The sequence below is a fragment of the Hyperolius riggenbachi genome, chromosome 12 (assembly GCF_040937935.1).
Source record: "Hyperolius riggenbachi isolate aHypRig1 chromosome 12, aHypRig1.pri, whole genome shotgun sequence".
NCBI classification, from domain to species: domain Eukaryota; kingdom Metazoa; phylum Chordata; class Amphibia; order Anura; family Hyperoliidae; genus Hyperolius; species Hyperolius riggenbachi.
The window spans coordinates 139,981,477-140,006,235 of NC_090657.1; the positions used below are offsets into that span (position 1 = coordinate 139,981,477).

General features: G+C 42.8%; 1 protein-coding gene across 2 annotated transcripts in view; it reads left to right on the forward strand.

Moving 5' to 3' along the window:
* Nucleotides 1–24,759, forward strand: part of ARHGAP40 (Rho GTPase activating protein 40) — a 209,621-nt gene that overhangs the window by 3,084 nt on the left and 181,778 nt on the right. Inside the window, exon 2 of one of the 2 annotated variants that reach the window (XM_068263552.1) lies at nt 19,904–19,999. In XM_068263552.1, coding sequence (XP_068119653.1) covers nt 19,904–19,999 — 96 coding nt within the window. Of the gene's footprint in view, nt 1–19,903; nt 20,000–24,759 lie in introns of those variants that run through there. The other variant, XM_068263555.1, reaches the window with a different exon arrangement.

The following is a 24,759-nucleotide window of genomic DNA, read 5'->3' on the forward strand; positions in this document are numbered from 1 at the left end:
CAATAGGGATATGCCAGTGCAGCAGTGTGATGATTGGTAAGCGGGCATCATACATTACTAAGTAAGGTTAGGTGATTGAGCAGGAAGGGTAGTATTTGATGTAGTGGCAGTGAGATAAGTGTTAGTTTTAGGGGCATTGAGGTTAGTGTTAGGTGTGGCAGCAAGTAGATGCAGTGGTAGGTGTAGCAGAAGTTAGGCGCAGCGATAGTAGGAGGGTTAGTGTTAAGTGTAGGGGCACGAAGGGTAGTGTTTGGTGTAGCTGCAGTGATAGAAGTGTTAGTTTTAGGGGCAGTGAGGTTAGCGTTAGGTGAAGCAGCAGTTAGGTGCAGTGGTAGGGGTAGCAGCAGTTAGGCGTAGAGATAGTAGGAGGGTTAGTGTTAGGTGCAGCAGCATTAGGAGGGTTAGGGTGAGAGGAGGGATTAGGAGATGAAGTTGACGCAAATATTACATTTTTAATAGTATCAATAATATAAAATTACTGGTATTAAACTCTACTAAGGCTTTACGGTTCATTTACGCTTCATTGTACTCTAACATAAGATCAGCGATCAAACAGGTGAATAATTTAGCCATTCACCAAGAAATTACCATCATTCGAAAGCCAGAAGGAGAAAGTATCGGAGTCACGTGAAATGCACCGTGAAACGCAAGTAGTGAACTCCCCCCTGACCCTGTCCACTTGTTAGGAAGTGAAATGGTACAGAAGTGTGGTGTTCAGCAGTATTCAGGTCTTCTGAATTCGTTATGTTAAAATAAAACACTACTAGAAGACCATTTCAAGACATCAACCCAGAAGCTGTGCATGGGACACACTTGGACTTTCCAACGTGTCAAATATCCCAAACACGAGGTCAAATTGACAGCAGAAAGAAGTAAAGGTTCTTATTTATATTGCTTTATTTATTGTATTTACAAAGCGCCAACATATTACACAGCGCTGGACATTAGTTAAGGTCACACACAATATTTAAGGATGACATACAGCAATAAGATAATACAACCAGATCAGGCAGCTCAGTATAAGTACCAGGTAATGCTTAGTCAGTTCTTGAGTGGCCAATACAGTCTTCTGACCCTGATATCATTTAGCCATTTTGGAGAGATCTCATATGTGCAGTACATGTTAGACAGCACGAGAATTTACAGGAACTGAAGGCTTTTTGCCAAGAAGAATGGGCTGCTTTTCTGTCTGAGAAAATGAAGGCCTTCATCACCAACTATCACAAAATAATGCAAGCCATCATTGATGCTAAAGATGGGGATTAAAAAGTATGCAAACATTTGAACATGGACCATATCAGTATTTTATTCACTTATTTTTTATACTGATTGTGTTATCTTGAGTAGAGATGGCCCGAACCGTTCGCCGGGCGAATCTCTATGTGCCATGTACTACTTCCGGGTCGCTATGAACCGGGAGTAGTACGCCTGCGCTGGCCCGGCGGTGCGCGTCCTAGGTCGCGCTCCTGTTGCCGGGCACTCTCTGCACATGAGCGTGACGTCACTCATGACGTCACACACATGCGCAGAAAGTGCCGGGCAACAGGAGCGCGTTCTAGGATGCGCACCGCCGGGCCAGCGCAGGCGTACTGCTCCGGGTCATAGCGACCCGGAAGTAGTACATGGCACATAGAGACAGAGATGTTCGCCGGCGAACGGTTCGGGAACCGTTCGCGACATCTCTAATCTTGAGGTGTCTGTTCGCTTATATTTTTTAATGGGATTCAAATTAAGCTATGTGTTTTGCCTGATTACTCATGTTGTCTTTGAAGAATGGTACAAATTTTACAAAATATGTCAGGGTATGTTAACTTGCCCATTATAGGAGTACTATCTCCTGACGACCATATGATCGATCGGAGTGGGTACCGTTAATGGTGGCAATGTATGACAAACAATTGTTCTACCAACCGTTCCGCTGATCCAAACTTTTTGCTTCTTTTGGTCAACTGTTCGGAAAATTGTACCATGGGTGGGTACCTTTTTATGAGTACATTGTATTGAAGCAGCAGTTTCCAGCAGTGTACCAGTGAAGAGCAGCCATGGTTGAAGGAGGGCCCTGGGTGGACCCCCCCCATACAGGGGGCCTGGTGTGGTCACAACCTCTTCTTACCACATTACTACTCCTGTCAGGCTTGCCTGGTCAATGAGTATAGGTCAGGCTGTATGCCCATATGACTGACCTATAGCCCAACACCTGCACAAAACTCCTACCTAATACAATTCTACAATACCCTGCAGGCAGATGTAGCATACAGGCTGACAGATAGTATTCACCAACAAAGCAGTATGAGAAATATAAGCAAAGTGAACTCAGATATATAGTCACCTGAGGCTTGGAGGCAGTCCAGATGATAGCCAGGTATTGAAAGGCTGGGGATGATGGGTTGTAGGCAGTTCAGACACTAAACAGATAGCGTAGTCAATCCAGTCCAAGTCAGACCATGCAGAGTTCATGGGAGAAACCTTTAAACATGCAGGGGTCGATCCAGGCCAGGGCTGTGGAGTCGGAGCAATTTTGGGTGCCTGGAGTCGGAGTTGGGAAAAAATGCACCGACTCCGACTCCTAATGAATTTGTAACTGTAATTAAAATAGAAAATATAATAAAATGTTCTATTTCTCAGATACTAGTCATGAAAAATAATGTATATATACAGTAATAGCTGTGTTCAGTCCACAAAAATGAAATACGGTAAACCAATCAAAATGAGTTACTTGTGCTGCTTCAATAAAGCAGTCCCCGTATTTTTAAAGTCAGATATACATATCTGATTGTGACTGTACAGTATATATGATGTGTACACAGGAATCTCTTATATATACTAAATAACGTCTATGCTGTAAGAATAAAGCCTGATGTGTAGCCGTGTCACTAATAGAGATGGTCAATGAGATGGAAATAATTCTGCGTTGATGCTGGTTTATGCAAATGTATTTTTGCTCATGAAATCAAATAATTTGATATGTTGTTAAAATTTGGTTTGGTGACTACAAATTAAAGGGTACCTGAGACGGATGAAAAGAAAAGTGTTATACATACCTGGGGCTTCTTCCAGCCCCCTTCAGGCTAATCAGTCCCTCGCTGTCCACCTCCACCAAATGGATCTTCTGCTATGAGTACTGGTAATTCAGCCAGTCAGCACAGTCTGGCTACGCGCTGCTTCCACAGCCAGGAGCATTCTGCACCTGCTCAATAGTGCTGCGCAGGTGTAGTACGCTCCCGGCGGCGGAGTGTGTGCATGCGCACTACACCAGACTGGCTCAAGTATCTGGACTCATAGCAAAAGATCCAGGTGGCGGAGGAGGACAGCGAGGGACTGATTAGCCTGAAGAGGGCTGGAGGAAGCCCCAGGTATGTATAAAACTTTAATTTCATCTGTCTCAGGTTTACTTTGTTACACAGTAGTACTATACTCTACATATGCACTCCCCACAGAGCTGCAGGGAATCCACTGAGAATGTTGTGCACATTAAACAGAGAGGTGTTGTCTTTCACCCATAAACCTTGTTCAGATTGTGCATGAAGAATGTGTAATATAGAGGAAGAATCTCCTCATTTCCCTGCAGAGTACCTGCACATCATTTTTACATTTACCCACAGTCACATTGCCTAGGGCCTGATAGATGTTCTTTGTTCCGGTTTGTACCTTTTACAAGTACTCTTACCAAGGACTAGTTTTATTCTAAAGGGAATAAATATGGCAGTCTCCATATCCTTCTCACTTCAGTTGTCTTGTAAAATTCCCAAGCGTTGGCAGTTAAGAGACGAATTTCACGTTACATACTGTTAATCAACAAAATTGTAATATGCAAATTAGAGGAGTCGGAGTCGAGGAGTCGGAGTCGGTGGAATCCTAAACTGAGGAGTCGGAGTCGGTGGAATTTTGGACCGACTCCACAGCCCTGATCCAGGCGGCAGTCAGGGATATCCATGAACAAGCAAAGTCGGCAACGGGTAATCTAATTAGAGAGCATGGTCAGGAACAAGCAGGGGTCGGCAACAGGATATCAATCTGGACATAACTTGGTCAAGATACAGACAAAGTTGGCAGTCTCAGCAGAGGCTATTACAGGCAATAACTGAGGGCGCTCACCTTTCATTTATACAAAGACTAACCAATCAGAAAGTAAGGAATCCAAAAAGAACCAATCAGAGACAGCGTGTCAGCCGAGAGGCTGACAAGCACAGTGCAATCACTACTTGTAATGTCATCTTTACTTGCGTCGGTGGAGCGCGTACTGAGAGCGCTTACGCCGCTTATCCAACGGGAGCCGGGCGCCGTGCGCTCCAGTGATGTCAGAGAGCCGCCGAGACCCAGAGGCTTGCGCCTCAGTGTGGGTCTCGGCGTTCCGCCGCCATGAGCGGCGAGGATTTCTTACAGTACCCCCTCCCTTAGGATTGGACTCAGGAGGACACTCCAACCTAGGTTTCTCAGGATTTTTCTCATAAAACTCCCTAAATCAGCATGAACCTGTTTAGCTAGAACCCAAGATCTCTCTTCTGGTCCATATCCTTTCCAGTCAATTAAAAACTGTAAAGAATTTCTTACAACACGAGAATCAAGAATTCTTTCAACCTCAAATTCTTACTCACAATCAACTTTCACGGGTGGAGGGGGTGGGTCTGAACTATTGTAATTAGCTGCAGATTTCAGCAGTGATACATGAAAAGAATTGACCCCTCTAATGGATCTGGGCAATTTAACCCTATAAGTTACCCAGTTAATTTTCTCCACTATTGGATATGGACCAATGAATTTGGGCCCCAACTTGGCAGATGGCTGGATGTGACGGGTAGAGACCCAAACCAAATCTCCATGCACAAATTGCTCTTCAATAGTTCTGTGCATATCAGAAAACATTTTCTGGGTATTTACAGCATTCCTAATGTTACTCTGTACTTGTTTCTAAATTTGGTTACACCTTGAGGACCATTTCTCTAACTCAAGAAGATTGGAAATACCAGAAAGTGCATTGAACTTGGGATTAGAACCATAAATAATTTGAAAAGGAGACATCTTAATGGCATTATTAACCTGATTGTTCATAGCAAATTTATCAAATTGCAGAAACTGCACCCAATCTTCTTGACAATCTGAAACCAAACATCTCAAATATTGTTCCAATGACGGATTCATTCTCTGTTTGTCCATTGGACTCAGGATGAAACCCAGAAGAAAATGACAGAGAGACTCCCAGTATGTCACAAAAGGCACGCCAAAACTGAGAAACAAATTGCACCCATCTATCTGAAACAATATTTTCAGGAACACCATGGATTTTGAAAATATTTTCAACGAAAATCTGGGCTAACTCCTTGGCTGAAAGCAGTTTAGGAAGAGGTACAAAGTGTGACATCTTACTAAATCTGTCCACCACTACCCAAATGACTTTTTGCCTGGGAAACTGAAAGATCAGCTACAAAATCCATGGATACATGAGACCAAGGCTTTTCAGGAATAGACAAGGGCAATAGGGTACCCTGAGGAGCATTACGTGCTGCCTTCTAGCACAAACAGAACATGATTTTACAAACAGATCAACATCCTTACTGAGAGAAGGCCACCAAACATCCCTCCTGAGGAGCTCAATGGTCTTTTTCACCCCAGGATGACCTATAGATTTATCTGCATGAAATTGCTTAAAAACCTGCTCTCGCAGATCATCAGGAATAAACAATTTCCCAGGAGGTGTATTCTGAGCTGCCTGGTCTTGAACTTTGAGCAACTGATTGGAAAGGTCAGGAGACAATTTACAAACCGAAATAATACATTTCTTAGGAATTATGGATTCAGGATCCATATTGTTACTTTCTTTAAAAAAAACATCTTGATAAGGCATCAGCCTTAATGTTTTTTGAACCAGGTTTATAGGTGACACGAAGATTGAACCTAGAGAAAAACAATGCCCAACGGGCTTGTCGTGAGTTCAATCATTTAGCGTTCTCAATGTATTCGAGATTCTTATGATCAGTGGAAATTGTCACAGGATTCTCTGCACCTTCCAACCAATGTCTCCATTCCTCCAGAGCCAACTTAATAGCTAACAGTTCCCTGTTCCCAATATCAAAGGCTGTTTTCCACTCATTATTCTCTCGGATAAGGATAAGATTATAGGCACCTCTCAGATCTAACTTAGAAAATATCTTAGCCCCTACAGAACAGATCATCAATCAAGGGTAATGGGTAACAATTTTTTTTACAGTAACCTTGTTCAACCTTCTATAATCAATACAGGGACTTAAACCACCATCTTTTTTCTCAACAAAAAAGAATCCTGCACCAACTGGTGAGGAAGATGTTCTGATGAACCCCTTCTGAAGGTTTTCCTGGATATTCTCCCTCATGGCCTGCTCTTCTGGCCTAGACAGGTTGTACAGACGAACACGAGGAGGCATACTACCATAGAGAAGTTCAATAGTGCAATCATAAGGTATATGAGGGGGTAACACATCAGCTGCTTTGGGAGAAAACACATCAGCAAATTCTTGATAAACATGAAGCAATTTTTGTTCAATGAATTTGGTACAAGATTGCAAACATTCATCATTACACTGAATAGACCAGCTAATCAGCAGACCAGTTAGCCAATCTATCACTGGGTTGTGCTTTCTTAACCATGGTAACCCAAGGATGGCTGGATAAGAGGGTAACTTCAAGCAATGGAATTTCATAACTTCAAAATGCAAAACCCCTACCTGCAAAGTAATTTCATTTATTATTCTTAACTTCTGATTTTGTTGTAACACGGTATCATCAACCTCAGTGATGTGTATCGATTCAGACACTGCAGTTGTCTGAATGGATAATGTTTCCGCTAGGGAAATGTCCATGAAATTGCCCACGGCCCCACAATCGATTTAGGCCGGGCAATTATACACCATTTCATCTTTAATAATAGCAACAGGTAGCATGATAAGGTTATACTCTGGAGATAAATTTTGACTGCTTAACTGGATTCTCTCTGCCAGAGAAAGTTTAGAAACTCCTAATTGCATAGGTTCCTCGGTGGTAGTAGTAATATTATTATTGTTGGAAGAAGCGGTCGCCAGAAGAGATATGCGAGATCGTCCTTGGTGACATTGTCTGACTCGCCTGTCAACCCTGATTGCCAAAGTAATAGCTTCTTCAAGAGAGGAAGGCACTGGATTACTAACAAGGATATAATTAACCTACCTGGCAGTAACCCTGATCTACCACGGGGTAGCCACCGCAGAGGATAACATGGTCACGGGAGGAATGTTTTGAATAAAACCTGTTGTAAACCTTGTAGCTAGCACTAGGCTAGCTACCTGTGTCCTCCAAGTCCCTCCTCTCTGCTCCGATCCCCCGATCGCCGCCGTTATACGTACCACACCCGCCCCGGATCCCGCGATAGTGCAGCCTCTCCAATCACCTCCAGGCTTCACTATGGGGAGGATCGGGACTGGGCATGACGTTGATGACGTCATGTCCGATCGTCGCCATAGCGACAACTGAAGCTGATTGGGGAGGCTGCGGCTTTCGCGGGATTGCGGCTGGGTAAATATAAGCGCCGGCGATCAAGGGGGATCAGAGAGGTGCAGGGGGACTTGGGGGGCACAGGTAGCTAGCCTAATGCTAGCTACAAGGTTTACAACAAGTGTTATTCAAAAAATTACTCCCACGGACGCAACCATCGAAACTGCGTACCGCCAGGAGGGTTAACAATATCAGATAGTCCAAACAGAAATTGGTCCATGAGAGCGGAATCGTTCCATTTAGTTGAGACGGCCCATCGCCTGATTCTGTAGCATACTCTTCAACAGTGCGACGACCTTGTAGCAAATTTCTTAGTTTCTGTATTGCAGTAGAGGTAACATCAGGATCAGAGTACAAAACAGTCATGGCTTTAAACAAGTTTTCTACTGAGGTCAAGTCAAGGCTTCATGCTCAGGAAGTAGGCCATAGGCCCAAGACTGTGAATCCCCTTGCAACAGAGATATAACAAAGGACACTCTTTGAGATTCAGAACCAGAGGATTGAGAACGGACCTTGAAATAAGACACACAATATTAATGAAATTACTGAATTGAGATCTGGGGCCAGAAAATTTCTCCGGAATAGGCATTTTTGGATCCATAGGTGCTCTAAGTGGAGAAGCAGGAGGAGGTATAGCAGAAACAGGCAATTTAGCACGTTGTGTGGCATTGGCCAATTGAGTCATTTCTACTTGTTGAGCAGATATTTGTTCAGTGAGGGTGTTTACAGCCCCTGTGAGCAACAGTATTTGATTTTGAAATTCCTCCATGGTGGAGACAAGGTTAGTCTCCTTTTTGATTGGTGTTATATTGGCCCGTGATACTGTCAGGCTTGCCTGGTCAATGACTATAGGTCAGGCTGTATGCCCATATGACTGAACTATAGCCCAGCCCATAACACCTGCACCAAGCTCCTACCTAATACAATTCTACAATACCCTGCAAGCAGATTTAGTATACAGGCTGACAGATAGTATTCACCAACAAAGCAGTATGAGTAATATAAGCACAGTGAACTCAGATATATAGTCACCTGAGGCTTGGAGGCAGTCCAGATGATAGCCAGGTATTGACAGGCTGGGGATGATAGGTTGTAGGCAGTTCAGACACTAAACAGATAGCGTAGTCAATACAATCCAAGTCAGACCAGGCAGAGTTCATGGGAGAAACCTTTAAACATGCAGGGGTTGATCCAGGCGGCAGTCAGGGATAGCCAGGAACAAGTAGAGTCGGCAACGTGGAATCCAATTAGAGAGCATGGTCAGGAACAAGCAGGGGTCAGTAACAGGAGATCAATCTGGAAATAACTTGGTCAAGATACAGACAAAGTCGGCACAAGATTAGCAGCTGTGAGCGCAGTCTCAGCAACAAGCCCAGCAGAGGCAATCACGGGCGATAACTGAGGGCACTCACCTTTCATTTATACAAAGACTAACCAATCAGAAAGTAAGGAATCCAAAAAGAACCAGAGACGGCGTGTCAGCCGAGAGGCTAATATGCACAGTGCACCTGTCATCACTACTTGCGGCGGCAGAGTGCTTACTGAGAGTGCGTCCACCGCCTATCCAATGGGAGCCGGGTACTCCAGTGATGTCAGAGAGCCGCCGAGACCCTGAGGCTTGTGCCTCAGCGTGGGTCTCGGCGCTCCTATTTCATACAACTCCACTGTCTCTACAGGGCTTAAGAGTACCTAAGGTGAAAATGACATACCTCTTCTGACATCTTCAGGGCACAGGTGATGCTCCACCTCCTCCACGACAGTGTGGCAATGGCCAGGTTTCTGAAGACTGCCATGGAGGGGGTGGAGCATCACTTGTGCTGCCTGGAAAGTGCTGCCTGCATGGCTGCAGCCTGCACCAAGCTCGACAGCCACCAATCAGGTCATGGCTGCCAAGCTGAGGGAGGGCCATGGACATGCAGGTGGGCTTGGTCAGATTCCAGGTGGGCAGTTTAAAAACCAACATCCTCCTCTAGTGGTAGACAGGTCATGTGTATGCTCGGTGTGTATTCGACCCCACAAGTGGGGCTTGCACTCTTTTGCAGGTAGGCACTAGTCTGTTTTTAAGTAGTGCTGCTCATTTCCTTGCTATGTACTAATGTAATTCGTTTTTGGTCAGCTGCTCCCACTTAACAGCCATGCTTTTGGTGTATGTGCAGAGCTTCTGTTTGGGTTCTAGGTGTGTCTGTAGTTCCTGGGGGGGCTCAGCGCATCTCTGATGGAGGCCATTCGGAGGCGGCCTGGTGTTGCGCTGATCCACCTTGTGCGCAAGTTTAAAAAACAAAACAAAAGGCAGAGGTGGGGCAAAGCGAACACCTGCCTGGAGGGCTAACTCCCAGACAGGTAAGTATTTAACCCTGTGACACCCCCCCCCCCCCCCCCCATCCTCCATTTAGACAGAGCTTGTTGATGACTGATTGTAAATGACAGGCTCTGTCATTTACACCTCAAGTATTCTTTAATCAGTAAACTGACCCACAGCACTCTCAAAAACCTAGGAAATCTACTGTGCCTGCTCTCCTCTCTGTAACTCAGCATTCACTTCAGCTCTTCCTGTTTCTTGTCCAGGATGTTTTTTTCCTCTATTTCCTGCTTATTTGTTTCCATGTCACAGCCCATTCTCTGAGCCATACTCGGCTTTGCTGTGTTTTCAATCAAAGACCTGTTTGCCACAATTGTAGAGTATGTACAGTATATGCATGTAAGCCAAGAGCTCAAGCAATTTCCTGGTCATCTTTGTCTTCTCATTATTGTAGCACAGATTAAGTACTTTGGCTGTCCTTGAACTTCTACTATCTCAAGCTGTTTTTCACTTCACTCCCTCAGAGCAGCAGACATCACAATTGCCATGAATCAAACATTAAAGCATAAGCCACGTCATCCTATCATGTTCAACGTTTTCCTTGTCCACTTCCTTTAAAAACAAATTCAGTTAACTTTTCTCAATGTATTTTAACAATCAGAATGCAGGGGAGGAAGCTGATGTTGATTGTTGTGTAGGGCTTTATGTCCCCATTGTGCTTATAATAAACACCACACACACCCTATAAGGGCATGGGAAATGTCCTGATTTATCTACCTTGGATTATGTGTTACTACTGTATTATTATTGATTTTTAAAGTGGCAAAATATTCTGTGGCACTGTATACATTGAGAAACAAACATGGGGGACAAAATACAGACCAAAAATGGTGCACACCAAATATAGACATTGGTACAAAATTGGTAATTACAATGATAAATGTAACATGAAGATTACAATGTAAAACATACAGTATTGCAGTACACAGAATAAATAAATTCAAAGACACAACATAAGGGTGAGAGAACCGTTCCCTTGTGAAGTAACAATCTAAAGGAATGGGGAGGGGGGTTGGGCAAGAGGTGGGGTAGTATATACAATATTCATACCTAGAGGCAGTGTGTTTTTAGGTTGTCTAGTAAGGAGTACAACTTGGCCAGAGGATGAAGGGGACCTGCCTGTATGCTCGTTGAAAAAAGTGAGTTTTGAGGGAGCGTTTAAAGATTTCAAGGGTTGGAGAGTGATGGATGTGTTGTGGAAGGGGATTCCAGCGGAGGTGTGATGTGACCAGTCATGTAAATGTGAATGTGGGAAGGTTATTCTAGAGGATGACAAGAAGAAGGTCATGTGCAGATCTGATATTGCGGTTGGGTTGCTATCTGAAAACTAGTAAGATGTAGAGGGGAGAGAGATTGTGGAGAGCTTTTTAGGTTAGGTTTGAGAGTTTGAAATGAACCCCCTTGTTATTTGGCAGCCAATGGCAGAGAGGAGCAGCAGAGGAAGAGGTTTAAGAAAGATGAATGAGTTGAGCAGCTGAGTTCAGTACATGTATCTGTAATTGTTAACGGTACAGATGACCCAGTAATAGACATACATGAGTAGTCTAACTAGTGTACTCTCTCATTTTTGACACATCAACTGATATAGCAATGTTACTTATACCTAAAGAATTATAGTGTGTTCAGAGGATTATCACCATTTTGTATATAACACAGTAATTTATATTGTTCACATGGATCTGGTGATATCATGTATCTTTAAGTTGGATATAATCAAATGTTTTAAGTTTTGGTTGATGGCAATCTATACATTTTGCTAAATTTGTATTAAATTTATAACATCATCTCCCAAATGCTAGATCTATCTACCAAAGATGTAGAAAGAAAAAAAAGACTATTAAAATGTCACTGAAGTGGCAATATCTTTAGCTAGAGTCCTTTCCTGATTCATAGGCCTCAATTCACAGAGCATTATCAAACGTTTATCAAACACTTTATCAAACGTTTGATAATTTACCTCATGGGTAAAATCTCATTTTAAATTCACTAGGGTGTTATATATTTATCGAATGTTTTACCGATAAAACGTTCAACAAATATATAACACCTTAGTGAATTCAAAATGAGATTTTACCCGTAAGGTAAATTATCAAACGTTTGATAAAGTGTTTGATAAACGTTTGATAATGCTCCGTGAATTGAGGCCATAGGCTTTAAAGGTTTCTAAGATCAAAGAACACTGAGGTTGGGCTACTAAGGTTGCAGGAAATTAGGGAACACTGAGAATACAAGGTCTCATTTCCACAAATGTAACAATGGTTGTTCCCATTACTAGTCTGCTGCTACTGTGTTCCATATCATGTTTGGTCCCAACATTTTCACAATGTTTGGTGATTGGAAATGCAAAGCAGTTGCCAAAGGGAACACAATAATTCCTTTAAAACCATGTAGCCAAATGTTAGACAAACACAATGTGTGATTAGAAGAAATTTGTGATTAGAAGGAATATGCTGCTTCTAAAACACTGCTTGTTGTTCTTCATTACTATTTGGCAAACAGGGGCGTAGCAATAGGGGTTGCAGAGGTTGTGACCGCATCGGGGCCCTTGGGCCAGAGGGGCCCCAAAGGGCCCTCCCTCAACTACAGTATTAGCTCTCTGTTGGTCCTGTGCTCATAATAGTTACTTCTATAGATACTTTGAATAGTGGTGATCATTAACATACTGTTCCCTATCCCCTTCTTGCACCTCTGACACTGCAGTTGCCATTGGCAGGTTTTGGTGCGCCGTATAAATTGTTATGTACAGAGTGCTTGGGGGGCCCCATTGTAAATCTTGCATCTGGGCCCACAGCTTCTTAGCTACGCCACTGTTGGCAAACATAATAGCCAGTGACCACTGCTACTGATCTCCTGTACTGGAGTATCCCTGATGGTCTCTTTGTTTTCCCAGTGCTTTTCTCAAAGGGAAAGATAACTGGCAAGGAGCTTGAGTGGGTAAGCAATAAGTGATCCTGAAAACTAAGCCTGGATTTATTAAAATTGACTCACACGTGATATTGGAACCAAGCATAGTTAATTGTTTGTGCAGTAGGCCCTTTCCAGCAGTCCTTCTCTTGCCTCTTTCAAAATCTCTTGACACTCGTTATGTGACATCACATAACTGCCTCTGAGAAATGTACTCAAACATCAGAGAGGGAGGACCATAAATGCACTGTAAGAACAGGTAACTGTGCCTTAGTCTTTGGGGGAGTAAACATAGGCAAAAATGGTATGTGAAGACTTGGTATATGAGAGATTCTATGAAGAAGACTTGGTGTATGAGAGATTCTATGAAGAAAACTTGGTGTATGAGAGATTCTATGAAGAAAACTTGGTGTATGAGAGATTCTATGAAGAAAACTTGGTGTATGAGAGAGTCTATGAAAAAGACTTGGTGTATGAGAGATGCTTTGAAGAAGACTTGCTGTATGTGAAATTCTATGAAAGACTTGGTGTATAAGAGTCTACGAAGAAGACTTGGTGTATAAGAGAATCTATGAAGAAAAGTAAGTAAGATGAACCTTCCACAGATCACATCTTAGGATGCCTCTTCAAAGAGACTCTGTAACAATATTTTCAGCCTTATTTCTTCTTTCCTATACCTATTCTAATGTGGTCTGGCTTACTGCAGCCTTTTCTAGTTGCACTTTCTCTGTAATATAGCTAATCTTCTTTCCTTTGTCGAGCCTCGTCAGCCCATAGAGGAATGTGCTGTGATAGGGAGAAGTTATGCACACCTCCCCCACGCCCCCTGCAGGCTCTGTATGTGTGCTGTGTGTATGAGTCACAGCCAGCGTCTCTGCTCACAGCCAGCCTGTCTGTGACCTTGTGAACAGCTGTGAGTGCAGAAAGATCAGTTCAAAGCCCAGACAAGCAGCCAAGGCAACAAGTGGGAGAAGTATTACAGTGAAGTCACGTTTGAGAGAAGCCTCTGCAAACAAGCACCTGCTCTGATGATGTATTTCCTGTTTGGCGGCCATCTTCATTGTTTACAAAAGCAATGAATAAAACAGTGATTTTATTACCAAGAAAGCAGCAGGAGCAGCGAAAATGTCACAGAGGGGGCTAGGAGAAGACTACAAACAGGCTGGTACTTTTATTTATGTAAGATTTTCACAGTACAGATTCTCTTTAATCTAAAACTGTTCATTGGTGGGCGGTGGAGCAAAGACAGAGCAGCGCATGAATTAGCGACTTGCACTTGTCTGTTGCTTGTTCCTCAGTATCATTCAGAGAACCATGCTGAAGTGTAATACCTGTACACACACATTAGATTCTCAGCCAATATGCCACCTCTCCTCTAGAGTGTGTACAAGTTTTAACATTAAGTAGAACATACAAATTGATCCTGAACCTTACCCAGGAAGAGAAAGTAAATCTGCTTTCCTCACACTCCTGCCCTACTCTTATCTTTGTAGCAAAGCTACCTCCTCCCTACTATAAATCTTAATAGATACATTCCAGTCAGACACAGAAATGTTCCTTTTACACTGACTCAGGGGACACAGCCTACATTCTGAATATCTGTAATTCTCTTCATAGCTTTCACCTTGTGCACTTGAATGCCCTGTTTTTACTGCTGTTTTAATCAGCTTAAGCTGGGTACGCACCATGCAATTTTCACTTTAGTTCTTATTTCTGATCGAGAAAATGATTGGACCTGACAAAAAAAAATTATACTCACAATCAGTAGTTCCAACCATAGGCACTAGGAACAGTCCAAATAGGATTTTAGCGGTATATATAAAACATATCCCAGAGTATCACCTACTGCATTTCAGGGTGCCCATAATATTATTTAAAGTGATAATCCACTTTTGTTGATTTTTAAAATTCATTAATCTCAGATCTATCTATCTATCTATCTATCTATCTATCTATCTATCTATCCCAATCATTTCTCAAAATCTTATTTCACATTCCTTCCCTTGGTGTTAGCTGTATTCCATTTTGCTGACAACACAATGCGTATTGGGTTTGCCACTTTGCTGATTACTGCAAGTGATTAAATCTCCAGAGTTGTAATGCTTCCAGCTCTGTGTAGTTAATTACTCCCAAGAGGAGTTTCTGTCACATTGCTGTAACTTGCAGTGTTCCCCAACCCTGTCCTCAAGGCCCACCAACCGTGTATGTTTTGTGGAAATCCACAGACGTAGTTAATCAGCTCTGCTGAGACACTAATTACCTCACCTGTACATGTTTGTGGTTTTCTGCAAAACATGCACTGTTGGTGGGCCTTGAGGACAGGGTTGGGGAACTCTGCTTATAGAACATAGTTCAGAGAGAGCACAAAAATTTGCTCATCTCATGATGATAAAAATCTGCTATTTGAGTTCCTCCTTTTTGTTACTCCAACCATGAGGAGACCCCCCTCCCCAATTTACCCATTATATGCTTAAGAAAACCCAGGCAGTGTCGTCATGTAGATGCTCCCATCCAGGTCTCCTTTGTTTTCTGGAGGCAAGTCCTGGCATCATCAGTTCTTCCAGCTGTCACTTCTGAATGGTTTTTATGTCACTTATCCCCTTTCTCCACTGCCAATAGTAGGGGAAGCATCACCCCTACAGCGCTCCTTATTCCTGCCCCACCCTGAATGATATAAATTGATAGGGAATGTAGTTATAGCATGGGGTACGTGTGGTGGAAATCAGTGGGGGGCATGGTGATGTCCAAACATTGCAGATGTTTCTTGGATGTATTGTGGGAGGGAATGTGGGAAAAGGGTTTGGGAAGTGGGGGGTACATTGTTAGTTTAGCTAGGGTGGGCAGAAGGGTTTAGTTGGGGAAAAAATACTGGAATTGAACATGACAATACTTTAAGCCAGGGATGTCCAACTCTGGTCCTCACACATTTTTTGAACAGCAGAAATTAATTGATGGGAATCAAGTAGAATGCGTTACTCTGTCCATCCTAAATGCTGGCATGAATATGGCCCTCGAGGACTGGAGTTGGACATCCCTACTGAGATGGAATGATATTTTTTAGTAACTTTACATTACAAAGTGACTTGAGTAGTACTGATTAATGTCATAACGGGCTGTAAGAGGACCCTTAAAGGACTGTTTCTTTAAAAACATTGTCTGTTTCAAACAGTCCTAATTACCCACCCCCTTTGTTGTTGAAAAGAGATTGTTTTCTTCTGGGTAATTGGTTCAATAAAACAATTAGCTTCCTGAGATTTCTGCGGACGGTCAGGCTGCTGAAACAGTCTATTAAAACTCCTTTGCTTGTAAAATACAAGGTAAAATACAAGTTTATTTTTAATAATGAAACAGATTGTTGGCATGCATTTTTCATGTGCTATAGAAATGTCCTGAGTGCTAAAAAGGTGCTCGGTTCACTTTAACTACAACTTCACTCTCTCTGTTAAAGGGGTCCATCCTTAAAGGACACATCCAAACAAATAAAAAAAAAAATCTATTTTCCCGGGGCTTCATCCAGCCCCTGGCAGCCGATATGTCCTTTACCGCAGCTCTGTTGTCCCGTGATCTCCTCCGTTGGAGATGCAGACCTCGACAGGTTGGTATCTTCTGCGGCCGTGCTACTCGCAATTGTGGTTATCAGCAGTTATGGAAACATTCAAAACAGCCTTTCTTGCACCAACATTCATAACAGTCAAATTCACTGAGGCCACATTTTTCCCCATTCTTGTCTAGTGTTTGATCAGAACACTGAAGCTACTGACCTGTATCTGCATTACATTTGTGCATAGCACAACTGTAACATGATTGGCTGATTAGATAGAAGCAGGGATGAGCAGCTGTACAGGAATTATCAATTGCGTGTTCAGTGAGTGTATTGTTAGGCAGTTCAGGGATCTTTTTTGTTCTGTTTTATTAAAACAGGGCTATGTAAACTTCATATTCCCATGACTAGCTTGTATGGAAAAATATGTGAGTGTTTGCAGATCTAGACAGACTGGCTTGTTACCTGTCAGACAGTTTTAGCCTCTATACACTTTGGGTTTCAGGAAAGGCTTTTTAAAAATTTCCATTGTGTGGGGGGTGTTTTTTTCCCTTTTTCTCCATTCTGAGAATTCATGTTTTTTGCATGTGGGACTCTCATTTGGTTCAATTAACACAAAAAAATAAATAAATAAAAACAGGTTTATGGCTGCAATTCCCTAAGCTCTTCTCCTGTGTTCAATAATGATTATGTGCTGTTTTTACTATTATCACCATGGTGATAAAGCATTTGGTATTCTCAAAGCAATTTACCTTAGGCAAATCTTAAAATAAGGATTCTGTCCTTAAGTTAAGAAGTAATTTCTAAAGTTAAGTTTCAATCCTTAAAATAACACCATAATTCTACAGTATAATTAAAGGACAACTGAATCAAGAGGGATATAGAGGCTGCCATATTTATTTCCTTTTATGCAATACCAGTTGCCTGGTTGTCCTGCTGATCATCTGTCTTTAATACATCTAGCCACAGACCCTGAACAAGCATGCCGCAGATCAAGCGTTTGACATTATTGTCAGATCTGACAAGATTAGCTGCATGCTTGTTTCTGGTGTTATTCAAACACTACTGCAGCCAAATAGACCAGCAGGACAGCCAGGCAACTGGTATTGTTTAAAAGGAAATAAATATGGCAGCCTCCACCTCTCACTACATTTGTCCTTTTGGCCTCTTTCACAGTGGGACATTGCGTTTGATGTGACGTTAAAGTCGCACAACGTGCCCCTAACGCAGCGCATGTAGGTTATAAAATTGGACGTTATTTTGCATAGCGTTGCGTCTCTTGGTGCGCCGTTTTCGTTGCATACTCATGGAATGAAAACGGCACATGCGTTACATTTAAAAAAAATAAAATAAATAAAAACAACCTTACTGAGCATGTGCAACACACATAACGCAGCAAATGTATTGCTAAACGCACAGCATGCAGCACTTTCTAAATATTGCTACACATTACAACGTGTGCACTGTGAATGTCGCACAGACTTGGTATTGCTGTGCGTTAGTATGCGTTGAAACATTTTCTAATGTGCGACCTTAACGTTGCACTGTGAAAGAGGCCTTAAAGACAGAATGTTTATTCACAAAAAGGAATGCAAGTGATAACAACTGTAAGGGTACGTTTCCACTTGAGCGGCGCGATTTGCTCGCGGAAACCGCGTCAACGAATCCGCATGCGGTTGCGGATTCGTTGACGTTTCCATGCGGATTTTCACGCGGAATCGCCCGCGGTTTTAACGATGCGATTTTAACCATGTCAATGCCGGCAAGCATTGACATGGGTTTTTAGACGAAATCGCACGCGGAAATGCCGGGAAAACCGCAAGACTAAAGAGCTTGCGGTTTTCCTATTTAGTTACATTACCGACGATTCGTGTGCGGCGTGCGAATTCTGACGGCTCTGCTGTGCAGATTTTTTCTGCATAGCGAGCCGCACAGAATTCCTGACAAGTGGAAACAGCGCCATCCTGTTGTATTGGTTGAGCGAATCTGCATGCAGGAAACGCATGCAGATTCGCCCGAGTGGAAACGAGCCCTAAAGTGTGTGAGGGATTATCTCCTGGCCTGAGCTCTCGTTAAGTGGAGTGTTACTACAGACTGCAATGTAAAATGAAGCATTCTGAGCTGTCTGCTTTATTTTTTACTAGTTTATGCAGAATGGGACTCTTTATAGAAAGAAATATACACAGCAGGCACATAGAGAGGGAGGGATAGATAGATAGATAGATAGATAGAGTGAGATGCGAAAGTTTGGGCAACCTTGTTAATCATCATGATTTTCCTGTATAAATCGTTGGTTGTTACGATAAAAAATGTCAGTTAAATATATCATATAGGAGACACACACAGTGATATTTGAGAAGGGAAATGAAGTTTATTGGATGTACAGAAAGTGTGCAATATTTAAACAAAATTAGGCAGGTGCATACATTTGGGGACCACAAAAAAGAAATAGTTAGTAGATCCTCGTTTTGCAGCAATTACAGCCTCTAAATTCCCTCGTAGGTTCCAATGAGAATCTGGATTCTGGTTGATGGTATTTTGGACCATTCCAAAATACCATCAACCAGATGCTTGTACTGTACCTCCAGTGGGAGGACAGAGTTTCTCATTTGCAGCAGAGAATGTACCAGGGCACGCTGGACCATTTCTAGGACAATTTCTGACATAGTAAACCACTTTTCCCGATCCCATGGAGTTTGCTATAAAGAGATTATACTGTATAAGAGATACAGTGTAGAGAAACCGAGAGCCCAATATAGTGTAGTATGTTAAGCATAAATGAAGTAGAGGTTATCGTGAGAAAATTATACTCACAAATGTGGGTTACCACAAAGGCAACCACTGTATAGGCAGATGAGGAGATTAGACCTGTCCTCACTCAGGGATAAGAAGTCGCTCTCTGTAGATGCGAAAGGGGGTAGATCACCCCTCCACCAGGGTTGGACACGGTATAGCAGTAGGAAAACAGAGGCGCCAGCAGGATAAAAGCGGATAAAAACTTTAAAATTTGCTGGGAGTAAGTGGTGGACTTACCTCCATAAAGCAGACACAAAAGACTGTCTGAATAGTAGCAATCACATTTATTAAATAGTACCCCAAAAAAGTGCAGTGTATAAGAGATACGTTTATTTAAAAAGCCTAAATCCTGGTACACATGTTAAAGTACTGTTACTCAGGGGGGATAGGTACTCGATTCCTCAGGCGATAGTTTGACACCGAGGCTGTACAGATGCATCACTAGCCTTTAGTGTAGTCATAGGGCTCAATTCACTAAGACCTGTGCGGTCAAAATTTTTACATGGGGTACACTACAAACAGGTTTTTTTTTTAGATATTCATTAAGATTTTCCCACATGCGGCAATAGTTCTGTAATTTATCAAAAAAAAAGTCATGACTATTCAAAAAGGTTTTTTACCTCTTGCGGTATTTCATTCTGTATTATAGGGAATCTTTTGCTGTTTGATGGATTATTGCAGTGCAGGGAAAATGAAGCCAGATGTGAAGAAGTAAACCTCTTCTAATGCAATTCTGCAAGATTAAGTTATGTACATATTTTGGGTAAACGTTACACTAACATGATCTTTTGTGATTACTTTAGGGGGCTATGCCCAATCAGTGTCCAGGTGAGCCATCCCATTCTGTGGAGACGGGAGGGAGAGCATAACGAAGAGGAGTCCCGATACAGCTCGCAGAGGTGACTACAATAACGTGTTTGGCAGAGTGGGATCTAGCTTGGTGGATCTATTAGGAGAGGCCACCAATATTGGCCTGTCCTTCACCAGTACTCATATTAGACTTAAAAGGCTGATACAATCACAAACAGTTGTATGAACTTCAGCGTTAATCTTGTAGGAACCTCAAAACATACATCAAAGTGTAGGCTTTCCGGAGTGTGATAAGACTAAAATTATAAGCTCTGTACATTTAATATGTCGCCACCAAGCCAAGGCAATATTCTCCTCCTCCTCCATTGCTCTTAGGACCTTCAAATGCACCCTTCAAAAGAGCAAATAAAGTGTCTGGTGAACTGCAAAATGTTGTGCACTTAAATTGCTTCAAATACTGATTGCATACTACGATCCTGGGAATCTGGTTGATTTGGGTGCATTTGAAGGTCCTAAGAACAAAGGAGGAGGAGGAGGACAATATTGCCTTGGCCTGTTGGGGATATATTAAATGTACAGACCAAAATTTGGGTCTTATCACATGCCGGTAATAATCCACTTTGATAAATGTTTGGTAGAGGTACTGTTCCTACAAGATTAGCGCTGAAGCTCATACAAGTATTTCAAAAGTCTACCCTGGGGACTTTGCTTTGGAAGCTTACAGACATTTCTCTTGAGCCACATTGCGCAAAATTCCTCCTCTCCTCAAGCAACAGAGCTGGGGGTGACTACAACGCTGCCACATCTGCTTTGTTGCCAGTGATGGGCAGGATGCAAGGTTTCAGCTACCCATTTCTCGGGCGAGTGGGTAATATATTTTTTTGACAGCCAAATTATTATTGACATTACAAGTTAATGACTTAACATTTACTATTGTGCACACCTCGTTTGCTCTTTAACGTTAACTATAAGTCTAGTGCTAACCTTGGAGGCCAGTTCACAGACATCTGCACGGCTTTAAATGACGGGTGTGGTTATCTAAGCGCTGTATGGACAGCCATCGGTATGATCAGTTACTGTCCTTTGTGCAATCACCGCGCTTGATCCTGTCGTTTCCCATCGTCTTTATTTCATCCTGGATGCCACCTGCAGCATGCAGGATCGGCTAACCGTGGCCCTTCCGTGTCCCTCTGCAAGGGTCAAAACGCAATGCATTCATCAAATGCCGTCAGAGGTTGCCAAATGCTTTCCTGGTTTCTAGCAGAAAGGCATTTGCCGGAGATTCCAGGCTGCTGGTTTAGATGCCCGCCTGAACCTTCTCTTACCTGCCAGAACTGCCTAACCCTAAGCCTATCAATATAAACCTGGAACATCCTGTGGCAAATTAGATAGCACTCTCACCTTGCAATGCTAGGGTCCCCAGGTTTATATCTAGGCAAGGACAGTATCTTCATGGAGTTGGTATGTTCACCCTTCACTTGTGTGCATTTCTTCCATACACTCCAGCTTCCTTTCACATCCAGAAAACATACAGCTTACTTAGTTGGTGCCTCCCAAACTGGCCTGCAATAGGAACATAAGACATTGGTCTCTGTTAGGAATTAGATTGTGAGCTCTTCCGAGGGACAGTTAATGACATGACTGTATAATCTGAAAAGCAGAAGTTTCCGCCACTGTATAAATACATGGTAATAATTTTAATTAACCCCCCCTAATCTTCGCTCTTGAGTGACTGGGTGCCCAGATGCTGTATTTATAGTATAGACAGGAGATCAGTATCCTGCATTATATTGAGCTAGGGTCTTGTTTTGTAGCGTGACAGTGATCTGGTTTTGTACAGCAGAGCATTCTTGGGCAAGTTGAGGCTTCACAGTTGTTGCGAAATTGCAAGCGCTGGCATGTGAACTTACGATGTTCCACACTAACCTGAGAGACATGATTACTACCTCTACTGTACAGATTTCAGCAATCCTACGCTGTAGGGTTTACATCCTGTAAAACAAATTCTGGTCTGATTTAATTCTGAAGCTATAATACAATACCAGGTATGTTTGACCCAGACCACTTTGGAGTCCTAAGAAATACCGGTATTCCCCGGTCCAGTAATGATTACACCTGTCTTAGTCCAAGCTTTATTGAGTAATATTGCATAGCTTCCAACTGTCCCTTTTCAAAGGGACACTCCCTCTTTAGGAACCGAATCCCATTTTCATCCCCACTTGTTCCTCTTTCAGGACTGATGTAAAATACCGTATTTTGTGGACTATAAGACACACTTTTTCTCCCCAAAAAGTGGGGAGAAAAAAATCCCTACATCTTAGAGTCCAAATACAGGGAGTCACCAACATACAACTGCCTGCCGATACGAACTGCCGCTCTACCATGGTGCAACAATGTAAATTGTTCTATGACAAACGCAGGGAGAGAGAAACCGTCATGAAAGCTTGACCACTATAGAAAAGCCAGGTGCTGAGACAGAAAGGCGATATGCGTCAGGGGCGCCTCTAGCCATCTTGTCACTCCAGGCGAGAAAACCTGTTTGTCCCCCACCCCCCGTGATGCCACCCCATGAAAATAATCATAATGCGACAATGTTGCACCAGAAAATAATCGTAATGGGGCAATGTTTCACCAGAAAATATTCATAATATGGGCAGCGTTTCACCAGAAAATCATAATGCGGCAATGTTTCACCAGAAAATAATCGTAATGCTGCAATGTTTCACCAGAAAATAATCGTAGTGTAGCAATGTTTCACCAGAAAATAATCGTAATGGGAGCAGCATTTCTCAAAAAATAATCGTAATGTGGGCAGCATTTCACCAGAAAATAATTGTAATGTGGGCAGCGTGTCACCAGAAAATACTGTAAAGCACATACCAAAGTGTAAGTCTTGACAGGTTATGTCCTCACTCAGTCTCTATGCCCCAATCTATTACTGCGGCTCTGAGCCCAGCCCACATCACCTATAGAAAAGCATGAACAGGACACGCTATTTGTCTCCTGACTACGGTCACCCTCAAGTCTTAACGTGCAAGGCATACATACTGAGGTAGAGAGGAATAACCTGTTAGAGCCCTAATGAGGCTAGTAACAACACAGTTCAACAGTTCAGCAGCATCACACAAGGTTATTACCTGGATTCAGAGGAATGAAGCAATCAGCATCGTTTGTCAGTAGTGGCAGAGATATCGAATGCAAGCAATCCACAGGCAAAGTTCAGGTAATGAGTACAAGTCTTCATGCTAAATTATTCAACAAGTAATGGATGGTCCAGGTTATGAGATAGTTCAAGCAGGTCTGCATGCAGTGATATGCAACAGGTAATAGATGATGCAAGTTATGACACAGTTCCTATTAATCTGCATGCAAAATTATTCAACAGGTACCAGATGCTCCAGGTAGTATGTGATAGAGTTTATATGAGACTGCATGCACACTGTTCAGATGACTGACAAGGAAAGTAGGATTATACTTATCGTCCAGTTCAGGTAGTATGCACGAGGTATCCAGTAACAGGCAAAGGTCGGACCAGGCAGCAAGCAAGGGGTATCCAGTAACTAGCAGAGGTCGGTCCAGGCGGCAAGCAAGAGTGTCCAATAACAGGCAAGGTCAGTTCAGGCAGCAGACAAGGATTTCCGGGAATTAAGCAGAGGTTAATCACAACAGATAAGGAGTAGTCAAATACAAGCCAAGGTCAATATCCAGTGTAAGGGCTGGAACCCACTAGAGCGATTTTCTGAGCGTTTAGGGAGCAATTTAAACAGCAAGCGATTTCCCTAAACGCCCAGCTAATGTTAATGGATAGGCCAAATTCCACTGGAGCGATTGCGATTACCAAGTTGCAAAACGCAGGACATGCAGCATTTTCAGCGGTTAGCGTTTCTGCAATGTAAAGTATATAAACGCTGGCCTAACTGCTGCTAGCGCTTTTACATTACTACACACTGTAACAAAAAATTTTAATTAATTGAAAGGACCAATCAGAATAAAAAAGCTAATAGCTACACAACCACTGGCAAATTTATTACTGAAAAATCACTACCGAAAACGCTCATGAAATCGCTTACAAACCACTCATACAAAACGCTAGCGATTGTGATTAGCAATAGCATTTTGTAGTGGGTTCCACGCCTAACATTAACAAGTGAGTGCGCACCCAGCAACTAGCCAAAGCTATGCTTATCACGGGCGATGACTGGGAGCACTCTGCAGGTTTAAATACAATACATCATCCAATCAGTGGCCGGCCACACTCCGCACATCCAATCACACAGCAAGGCCTTCCCTAGGTGTCAGCTGTAAGATCAGCTGACACTGCTGTCAGCTGACTATTATTTACCTTTGCGGAGGGCGTACTGGGAACGCGCCCTCCGCCTATCAGAATGTGCGGCCTGTAAGCCACCAGCAGCATCATCAGCAGGGAACAAGCGTCGGATTCCGCCCGGGTCTCGGCGGAAACAACAACAATCAACAGGTGAATTCCTTATACAAATTTACAGTAGTAACGAGGACTATTGGCTTGCTTCTCAAAATGACATAATTGTTAAAGTATTGGTGAGCATGTGTGTTACAGTAATGATCTCCAGTGGAGGTGGACAGTTGATTTGGGACTTCACAGTACACATGCTAGATATTCAGTAGGTGCGACCCCAACTAGCTGCCGTGGATAAGAACTCTCTAGCATGTGTACAAGGCTTATGAAAGCTGCGTAACCTTCAATGGTTGTTGTCACAGACTGCAAGGCCGGTCTGCGGGCGGGTCAATCGATCAGAATCAGAAATCCTCTCACACTGTCATTTTGCCCATCACGAAGCGTAAACCTGACTTCGCAGTTTGATGAACTGAC